The sequence below is a fragment of the Dipodomys ordii genome, unplaced genomic scaffold (genome assembly GCF_000151885.1).
Source record: "Dipodomys ordii isolate 6190 unplaced genomic scaffold, Dord_2.0 Scaffold127, whole genome shotgun sequence".
Taxonomy (NCBI): Eukaryota; Metazoa; Chordata; class Mammalia; order Rodentia; family Heteromyidae; genus Dipodomys; species Dipodomys ordii.
In genome coordinates, this window is record NW_012267343.1 from 793,544 (window position 1) to 804,392 (window position 10,849).

Here is a 10,849-nt window from a genome sequence, read left to right on the forward strand (position 1 = left end):
TGTGCACATTCGGACCAATGGTGAGGGACAGCCACACCCTGGCAACCAAAACAGAATAGGGAGGCTCAGGGCCTGACATAAAATGCAGCCTGAGGCCTGGTACCAGTTGTGTCAGAAATGAATGACACTGTGGCAACCTAGACCTAACAGCTGTTTACTGAGCACCTACTACATGGCCAGCTGTGTGACAAGTGTTCTTACCTCAAGTACAAAAAGGTGGCATCACACTAGTAAACAAAAGAGCGAAACCTCAAACTAGGCTTAGTGAGTCTGACTCAGGGGCAACTGTCACCCCTAACCCCCTCCCAAGTGAATCCAAAGGGTTCCATAAAGAAGATTTAGGACATGCCTACTTTGCTGAAAAGGAAACCTGAGGCTCAGAGGGAGGGAGTGGCCTGATGGATCACAGAGACGACCCGACCTCCAGGCTTAGTGTCCCAGCAAGACCCTGTCTAGCCTTCTCACCTACTGGGAAGTGGGGAGAAGCTGGCCAGGAGGTCCTGGGCTTCTGTTCCTTCGGCCTCCCTTGCCCTTGGCTTCATAAACTCTGAACAAGTCCCCCACTGTCTCTAGGCTGCTGTTTCCTCACCTGCTGAAGCCCTTCAGAGAACCACCAAGCCCGAGTCAATCCCTACGACAAGCATACTGTGCTGTTCTGTTACCACCTGCCACAATGCAAAAGCAATGCCTCACTGCTACCTGGTGGTGACCTGAGCTGCAGGCGTGGGGCAGGCGTGTGAGGGATGCTTCTCATTTAGTGCCTGAACAGGAGAGGCAGCAGTCAGCACCCGACCAAACCCCATCCCACCAGTGCAGTATAATCAGGCAGGCCTAATGGAGTTTGCAAACGACATCTGGGACCACATTTACCTTTCCACATCTCATTTCCTTTTTAGGGGGGCAAAGAGAGAAGAAACAAAAAAAAACTTTCCATCTAATCCCCCAAGTCACCCTGCAGCCTGAATAATTTCGGTTTTTAATCAATAGCTGTCAGACTTGTCAAATTACTTTGGGGACCGCAAAGCAGTTTTTAAACATTCATAAACCTCAGTAGAACAGTGAAGTGTCCTGAATTTTAAGAGAAGAGAAACCAAGAACACTCGTAGAATGGGATGAGGTTTGGGCAAATGGAAAGTAAGCTATTGGCCAAAGGCCCCTCCTATTGACAGCTCTCACCCCTCTCTGAACCCCAGGAGAAATTCCAGGGAATGAGACATCCCTAGGCACTGTCTCAGGTGCCCGGGGGAAGGAGCTCACCTACCCGGGAAAGCACTCAGAGTTCTGACCCCAGTCCCACTTGCCACACTGCTCAGCCTTCCCCACGTGGGTTGTCTAGATATTCCGATGCTTCCTCCTTGCAGACAAGTTTAGTCGGCCAGGGTCCAGAACACACCCAGGCACTTGCCTGGTCTGACAGATCATACCATTGAGCATGGGGCTGGTTTCTGTCTCCCCAACCCCACCTGGGACCATAATCACCTCCAAGAGCACTCTTGGGACCTTGAAGAACCACCCATGTGGGGAATGATGATAAAATAAGAAATGAGCTAAAATGCAAATGCCTCCAACCCCCAGGAGGCAGTTTCCCCTCTGCCTCCTCTAATCCCTCCCAGCTCTCCACCTCCGGGAGCCTTCCTTGGCCTATGCTGGCCCTCTAGACATAGGCACAGCATCTTCTCCCATCTCATCTTCACAAGAGCCAGACACATGCAGGCTGTTCACATTAAGAGTGATGGGTAGCCCAAGGACGAGCCTCTTCCCCCACCCCAGAGAGCCAGGTTTCTGCTCAACCAAGGATGAGCTACTTGCCAACCAGTTTTGGCACTATACTCTTTGATCACTGGTTCTACATGGAGAGACTTCCTTTTAAAATACACAAAAACTAAGCTGTGGGACTTTGGTTAAATTAATTCTCAGTTTTCTCATCTGTAGAATGGAAATGACAGCTCCATAGCTGTTGTGGGGGAGTTGCGTGACATGGACTGATTTCTTGATACACAGCCCCTATAAACAAACCCCTTGCTGGCTCCCATGCCCTGCGCAGGCTGGGCTGGGCATTCTCTTCCCCTCCAGCATCACAACTCTGATGATCCTGGCTTCTTCCCCATCTGTAGCAGCTTCAGGATGCCTCTCTCACTCTCCCCAGCCAGCAGATCCTCCTGCCTGTCCTATCCCCACAGCTGGGCTCTCAAAAAGCTTCTTGGCCAATTCACACCAGACATCCTCACCTGCTCACTCCCCAGCCAAGAGCAGGTGCCAAAGGCCAGGCCATTTGGGGAAGGACTCCATTTAAGGAGGGGCACATCTGAGAATAAGCTCTGACACAATGCATATCCTCAGGTGGGGTGAGTATCTCTTCAACCTCAGCCACCACTGGGCATGGAGGCACTTGGTGGCCGCAGGGCCCCCTCCTCCTTAGCAGCCTACCTCAGCGGCATCAAAAACACAAGCAGTTACAAGGGAGAGCTCAAACGCCATAATTCTTTAGAAAGACTAAGTCAAAGCCCAACAAAATAAGTACCAGGAAGTGAGTACTTGCCAGAGGGGGGTGGGGGCCTAGGGGAGAGGAGTAGATGAATGGAAGGGGGAGGAGGAGAGTGCAGTTAATAATTCATTGTATATACCACAAAACTAAAAAAAAAAAAAAATAAGGGAAAGGATGGGGGGGTGAAAAGGCAAAAGGTGACACAGATCAAGATGCACTGTGTACATAAACTGCTAAATGGCCAAAAAAATCAATACATATCCTACAAAATTTTAAAAGTGAGGGAAAGGGTAGGTCGGGAGGGATAAGTGAGATGTTGGAAGGGGTGACATTGATCAAGATGCACCAAGTTCACCAAGTGTTTTGTTGAATGACAACTACTGTGTACAACTACTTAAAGATAATAAAAATATTTCCAACCCCCCCCCAAAAAAAACAAAAAACACAAGGGGAAAGTGTGAGCCAAGGAAGCAGAGATAGCTAAAGATTCACTGTGTTAACACCTGCACCCGTCCTGGGCAGGGCTAACCCAGCCATCAGTCTATGAAGTAACTGAGGATTGTCAGGCAAGAGAATGTCTGTCTCTCATACTGTGACCCTGGAGACAGCAGTGCAGAGAGAGGGCAGTTATTGGTAGGCCAGAGCCTTCTAGGCCACCGGTAAGGGCAAAAACTCAGAAAGAAAAAAAAAAAAACAATGGCCAATAAGCAAAAACAAAACAAAAACCCTAAAAACCAAGGGAGGGGAAGGGTGCTCTTACATACTTCTGCCAGCCAACATGCCTAGTGGCTCCATGTTTTTGTGAGCCCCAAACCTCTAGCTCTGATGCAGCTATAACTACTGTTAAGGGACCTGAGGCTTGGAGACAGCCTTCAGTCCTCTCTGGTTTCTCACGGTCCCCTATGGCTGACTCCAGACTAAGATAGTATTATCTGCCATTTGTCACAAGGCCCAAGAGATTGTAGGCAATCCTTTAATATTGTAAAGTATAGCTTCTAAGGTATGTCCCGAAGTCTGCTCTGCAGGCCCTGCAGGCTGCCTTTGCTCACCAACCAACCCCCCTCTCCATCTGTGCCTGATGTGCAGAGCACCACCCATCAGGCATAAAGGGACCCCAGTAATCCCAGCACTTAGGGGACTGGAGGATGGCAGCTTTCAGGCCTAGCCTGGGTTTTATAGTGCGGTCTTAACCACCACAAGGAAGTGAGGCTCAGAGCCCCCAGGCGCGTTCCCCAGAGCAGGGCAGGAGACCCGGACCTAGGCTCCACTCTAAATTCCTCTCTATGAATGCTTCAACTACACTCCAACTACACTCAAATGACAAAATGTGCCAACTTTCAACTTACCAGGAACTCTGGGTTGGAGGTTCTGCTTTGTTACTTCTTGGTGAAAAATGGTGAGAAGAACATCTCTGTGGGTAGTCTACCAGCCCCCAGCATGGTAATGAGTGAGGGTAGTTAGACACTTGGCTGAAATAAGCCAAACTTCTCTGACTTTCCACAAGTGAGGTACTTCCCAATGAAGGCTCCCCTCCCACAGCCACCTGACTCTGTCAACTGTTCCAAATACCTAAGCTGGAGTCACAACACATGTCAGGCCTACACACAACCTTCTCAGCCTGCCACCTGCGCCAGCCCACCTAGCAGGCCTGGGCTGGACGGATCGGGGAGCAGACATAGAAGGGAGACAGTGGGACGGAGTCCACTGGGACTCTTGAGTAGAGATGACAGCACCCCCAAGGCCCAGTGCAGCCCCACCCAGCAGAGGCTAGAGGGCGCCGAGCAAAAGGCCAAGCTCCTCAGCTTAGAAGACTCCACGCAGTTGCTGGCATTTCTCAGCATTTTTCCTAGGGCCCCCGCTGGCGGAACAGCAGTGATTCTAGAATGGGAATCAGCGGCAGCACGCCTTTTGGATTCCCATTTCCGGACAAACCCATGCTCTGTGCTGACCGTGGCTATCTGGGCAGACACCGTCACTGGCAACTTCAGAGTGTCTCCTCAGATTGGACACCTGTGACAACTACTCTGGTACCCATGGCCCATTCAGCTGCTTGAGGCTGGCAGCCTCGCTCCTTCCCAGCCTTTCTGATTGCCACCTCCACTCAGACAACTTACCATCCCTCAGCACGGCCATCAGGCTGGGGACAGTGAGGCCAGGCCAGCGGCCTAACAGCTGGCTCTTTCTTACCGGCCCCAGCCAGTCCAACCCCGCTCTGGTCCTAAACACAAGCATTCCAGCCCTGTCCAGCCTGGTCCGCTGGGACCAATCATGGTTAGTTAAACAAAGGCCATGGTCCAACTCTGTAATGTGTTTTTAAAGGGCCAGTGTCCCACTTGGGCCTGCAGAGAACTTAAAGGTACAGATCATCCTTTTCTTTACAGGAAGCAGGAAAACAAAACAACACCTCAAGAGTCATGATTACGATCAGGTTACATGTCTTGGACTCCAAAGGGAGCTTTCAAGTACAAGGAACAAAAGTAAAAATCCAACTTTTACTCAAAGGTCCCAAAGAACCCCAGAACAAAAACAAACAAAAGACAAGACTAACTCAAGAGTAACTGTGGGAATCCAGTGCCAGTAGCTCACGCTTGCAATCCTAGCCACTCAGACGGGATCACAGCTTGATGTCAGAGGGGCAGGAAAAGTCCAGGAGACTACATCTCCAATTAATCAACAAAACACAGGGTTGGAGGTATGGCTCAAGTGGTAAGAGTGCCAGCTGAACAAGCGGAAGGCCCTAAGTTCAAACCTCAGTGGCCAAATAGAGAGGAGAACTGGCCATTTCTAAACACACTGCGGACTGGACGCAGTGTTCAGCAGCTCTAGCACTATCTCTTTTATTCCTCACAACTCCCCAGTCAAGCAGCAACGTCCCCCAATCTTCTAGAGGGGCAAGTTGAAATCAGTGGAAGGCTTTGCCTAGATTCCACCCTGAAAGTCAGCCAAAGGTGCGCTCTTCCTCCCTGTTCTTCCCAGGAGACCATGCTTACCCCTCTCGAACAGATCGGGCCTACATCCCACCTGCCCCCATCCTTCAGCATCTTTCTCCAAGGAGAAAAGAAGGCAGTGAGATCATTTGTTACACTTCCCAACTGCTGGGCTTTCAGGCTGAGCCTCCAAACCCTGTGAGTCCATTCTGCCATTTTCTCCATCTTCCAGATGAGAAAACTGGGAAACATGATCTGTGACAGCAGGAAATGAGACATAAATGTCATAAGAAGGTGAAGGCAGGAGGAGAAGAGGAAAAAAATACAGATTTTCCAGCTTGCAGGAGTAGGGGCACTTAACATCCAGACCCCCATGGGCAGCAGGTAAAGGAAAATGTCCTTCCAAACCCATGGCTGACACCTAAGGAGCCTGTTCACAGGAATGGAAGGGCAGACATTGGAGAATGGAGGCTCTCCTAGCAGAGGGTGGACAAGGGAGAGGGAACTGCAGAGATTTGACTGGCTGGGCCTTAATATGAGGACCAAGAAGCAGGACAGGAAGAGGACTCTCTGGCGCTGGAGTGGGTAGACTCAGTGGGTGTTAGTGGGTGTAGAAGAGTTCCAGGTCAGGGGCTGGGAAGGTGGCTCAGTGGTAGAGTGCTTGCCTTGCATGACTGAGGCCCTGAGTTCGATTCCTCAGCACCATATAAGCAAACAGAAAAAAGCTGGAAGTGGCTCAAGTGGTAGAGTGCTAGCCTTGAGCTGAAGAGCTGAGGGACAGCGCCCAGGCCCAGAATTCAGGCCCCATGACCGGACCCAAAAAAATAAAAAAAGAAGAGTTCCAGGTCAGATGGCAGTTCAGATCCAACCAGTCAAGGATTGAGCACCTTCACTGTGTTTTCACAGAGCCTGGAAGTCAAATGAGCTTGAGGATATGTAGTCCTGAAGCCAGACTATCTGAGCTTGAATCTGGGCTCTGCTTCATCCCACCAGTGTGATCAGATGAGCTACCTCTTAGGGGTTCCCTGTTTTCGGTTCTGTACTTGTGTCGTGGTATTGCTGGGAAGCTACAGAACAAAGCCTGGCTCTCAGGGAGCACTCAGCAAAGGTCAGTTTCCAGGCTAGACTGAGAGAGGTGGCCCAGTATGTTCTGGGAAGAAAGGAAGGAGGGAGGGAGGGAGGGAGGGAGGGAGGGAGAAATGCCAAGGAAGGTCACATTTTCTCTGGGAAAGAACCCTCACAGATTTTCTGGCAGGACCACTCTCTGCCCCTTCCCAGATGGCTACCCTTTCCCAGGAGACAGGAAGACTAAGGCTGACCTGTGGACAAATCCTTTGAAGCTGCAAAGAGCCTGCCTCTGTGTCCTGCCTTGACTAAGGAAGGTCTATGGGGTAAGTGGGAAGAAGGAGATCCAAAGCCCTATGAGCTTGCTAGAAGGCAGTAGAAAGTTTTTTCCTCCCAGGGTAGAGGCCCCTACCCTGGGCGTTCTTTGGGTCTGTCTCCTACTCTGAGGGTCTTCCGTGGCACATGTCCCAAGGCAGCTAGCTCTGCCTAGAAGTGCTACATCAGCCGTAAAAATACAAGCCCCACAGCTGTAGCACAAACAGCAACCCCGAAGCTGGGGCCCCCTTTGCCATAAGCACCCCAAGGCTAGACAAGGTTCAAGGCCTACCTTGGCTCATCCTCTCTGAACCAGATGCATCTGGTGCCTATGTACAGAAGGGGTGTTAAACATCAGGGTGGTCAGGGACAGGGGGGACTGCCAGGTAAGCCCTGGCAGATATGACTGCAATCCCTAAAATGTGGTAGGAGTCTGGGTATCTTAAAGCCCATCTTGATTTATGTGGTTAAGCAGGAAGGAGAGGTCTGGTTTGGGGAATGTGCATGCTTTGATTGTGGTACCTAGCAACTGCAGCAAATTGGACAAGTGCTTTCACTTTCCTGAACCTCAGTTTCCTCATGTATAAAATGAAGTCACATAATGTCCTCTGCAGATAGCAAATGTAAAAATACTGGTTAACCAGATGCAGAAAAAGCACTTTATAAACAAACGAAGAACCCTGAAGACTCAAAATCTCCAGTCACTCAACAATCAGTGGGAACACACCAGGGATCCATCAGACTTTAGGTCATCCCCAGCTCCTCACAGCAAATTAAACGTACTCTCAACTCTCACAAGAACCATCCAAGCTTGGGGGGAGGTAATGGTCCTAGCCACCACTAAAATATTCTGTGAAAGTCTCCAAACATCTCCTGAAGCACACAAAGAAACCTTCCAGTGTAAAGAAGTCTACCTGTACTCTAAGAAAGATCCTTGGCATAGATAAAGGGCCTAGGACCCAATAAGAGAGAGAAAGAGAGAGAGATTGGGCAAGGAAAGGAGATAGAAGGGACAAGACAGTCAGCAGTCTCAGCATGAGTACAAAAGAGTGAGATAAACACAAAGCAATTAGTGGGCCCATTACTGGGGGGGGGGGTAGAAACATGTGTCCTTGAATTAGCATCTATGGGAATTCTGATAAGAGAATTTTAATGTAGGTCCAAGGTTAATATCCACAGGGTAAACCATGGTCACCAAAGATCACTGACAGGGAACACTTGAGACCCTGGCTTGGCCTCCCCTTTCCAGCTTCCCACTGCCCTCCCTCCCTCCCACTGCTGCCCCCAACTCCTCTTGTTTGTTACGACCCACTCGTCCTGCCTTCGTACTGCACAGGCCAGCTTGCTCCTTTGAGGCTGGCCACACCGGCTTTCATTCCTCTAAGTATGGGGGATTCTCAGGGCTCTAGTTCTTAAGGCATCTTTTTCAGCCACACACTTTCCTCTGGTGATCTCATCGTATAGCTTTAAATACCTCCCCTCCCTGAGTTCCCACAACTCCTCAATTTATATCACTAGACTCCCCGCCTCTCAGTTTCAGACTCCTAACTGCTGACCCACAGCTCATGGATCCTCAGGCCTGAGAAGTCTTACATGGAGCCTGTCTCATAAGCGGGCCAGGAGTCTCAGGACAAGAACATGCCCTCTTTGCCCTCACCTTCAGAGTCCCATCCATTATTAGCACATCCTACTGCTAGTGCTCTAAAACCACCAGGCCCTGGCAGCTCCTGCCCCTGGACACTGTATTCTACCAGGAAGTCAGGGGGACCCTTGAGAAACACAGAGCACACTGTTTAGCCCCTAGGGTAAACCTTCAGTGACGCCCCCAGGACTGCTTGGCAGAAGTGGCCTGCCTTCCCTCTGACTTTATCCAGCAAAACCTGCCTCTCCTCAGGGGGGTCACATTTGCTTCCTGGGCTAGTTCTACTCCACTCCCTTCTCTGAATAGCAGGGCATCTACCTCCTGGAACTCCTCCTTCCCCCACAGCCAGCTCCACAACAGGCCCTGCCCCACCCCCATTACTCCTCAGGGAAACATGTGGCTTGTTACCTTCATAGCATGCAGCTCATTCAGCCAGCAAACATTAAGTGCAAACTATGTGCCAGGCACTATTTTAGGCAGGGGAACTTCACCCAATGGGAATCACTCTGTTTCCCCCACCACAAGGTAAGATCTGTGTGGCTGTTGTGTATGTCTTTAGAGAGAGTACAGCATGGCATAAACTTAATATTTACAAACTGTATAAGCAAAAACAAGGACCATGGCCTTCACTTGGTTCCCAGCCAAGGTACCAACATCAGAAAGACACAAAAAAATCAAGAATCACGGCTCCATGGCTCCCACCAGGGCCTCGGGGGAGAAGGAAGTGATATGCCCTGATGGCAGGCCAGTCCCTCTCGGAGACAGATACACGACACAGGTCTGAGCAGTAGAGGCAGCGCGTTCTGAAAGAGGCGAGGTCTCAGCAAGGCCAACCCTTGTCCCCTCCCCACACCTCAGAGGAGGAGGAAAACAAACGTATTTTAGAGCTCGGATGTTCTTTGCTCAAGCAGGAAAGAAAGATCTGCTCCAAAAACCCTTTACTTTTTATTAGTGTCTGGATCAATAAAAGTTTTAAGAGTAAAGCTTCTCTTCTTCAATACTAACTGCAAGAGACAGACTCAGATTATTAAATCTGTCTGGGAGAGGCAGTGGCGGGCAAAGACGGAGGGCGCCAGGGCAGCCGGCGGCTTTACCTCTGTCCTTTCCTGGGCAAGGTGCCCCAGGATAAGAGTGCAGGACTTGGGGTAACCTTAGCTCAGCAAGCTTGCCCACCTTCCCAGCCCAGAAGTAAAGTAAGTAAAGTTAACAGCGAATCCTAGGAGACCCACTTTATAGGGATCCCCGCTTCCTCTGTGCTGTGTTCTAGTCCCTCAGAGGACAGGAAGAGGAATGTTCAGCTCTGTGGGTCAGGACACAGGCCAGCAACCCCCCTCAGCCCGCCCCCCCACTCTTCCTCACAAACCCGGGGGGGGGGGTCTGAGGAGGGATCTGGGTGAGCAGATGGCCGATGGAGGCAGGCACTGGCCAGCCTGCCCTCTAGAGCTGGCCAGCCCCTCACTGTCCAGTCCACCCCACTCCAATCAGAGGCCTGGGCCGCTCCACCCCAGGTTGGAGTCTCCAACTCAAGAGGCAGGGAGGGGAGGAAGTCTCCCCTGCCCCTTGTCTCCATCCCACAGAGCCCTCCACAGACCTGGGCAGTGGCTGGAGCACAGGCCCCTCTGCTGACCTGCGTGCGGGCAGCTGAGGCCCGGCAGCCAGGTCAGGCTTCCGAGGCTGGCCGGGTTTCCACAGAGCAGCCCCTCCAGCCCGGCCGAGGATCTTGCCAAGGTTGTCACCGAGAAGTCCCAGTCCACAAAGGCCCATTCCCAAGAGTGGCACACGTCCAGCTGACTCTCCAGGCCAGATGAGGGGACCGCTCAGCCAGGGCCTTCATGGACGAGGTGTGCCCCGAAGGCCTCCCCGTACCACAGAGCACGCAGAGTCTGTCTCCAAGTTGAAATTCCCCAAAGAACTTGAAAAAAACACAGTGGTGACAACATCCAGAGATTTCCGGGTACTTCAGGGAACAAGTGGAAAATTACAGTCTTCAGTACAGGTAACCAACCACAAATCAGAACCTTCAGGTCTAAAAAGCACAGACCAGCTCTGGAAAGTGAAAAAACTGCTCCTAGCCATGGGCAAGTTTCACTCCCCGGGCCTCTCCGCTTGGCAGAGCGCAGGCACAGCATGAGCAACTCCAGGAAGCTGGAGGAGCGGCAGTCCCACATAAGACTGGCTCCGCCCAGGGCCAGCTCCAGCCCCCTGAGGTTCTGCCTCTGGGCCTTTGCACTTGCTATTCCCCAACCAGCCTTCTAATTAACGCAAAGCAAAGCTGGCTTCTTCTTCTCGTTCTCGTGTTGGATCAAAAGACCTAGCTTAGAATAGCCGCTCCTGTGCTAACACAGCTAAAGTCCTACCCATGCTTATCAGCCTGCTGCATTTTCTTCATAGCACCAACCTGAGGTCATCTGACTT

General features: G+C 51.2%; 1 protein-coding gene across 4 annotated transcripts in view; it reads right to left on the reverse strand.

Annotated features, from left to right (window-relative positions):
• Dab2ip (DAB2 interacting protein) overlaps positions 1-10,248 on the reverse strand; it is a 39,120-nt gene extending 28,872 nt beyond the window's left edge. For all 4 annotated transcript variants that reach the window (XM_013030159.1, XM_013030161.1, XM_013030160.1 and 1 more), the window contains exon 1: positions 10,062-10,248. In XM_013030159.1, the coding sequence (XP_012885613.1) occupies positions 10,062-10,198 (137 nt within the window). In that variant the 5' untranslated portion in view covers positions 10,199-10,248. The remainder of the gene's footprint in view (positions 1-10,061) is intronic.
• Between the last annotated feature and the right edge of the window lie 601 nt (positions 10,249-10,849).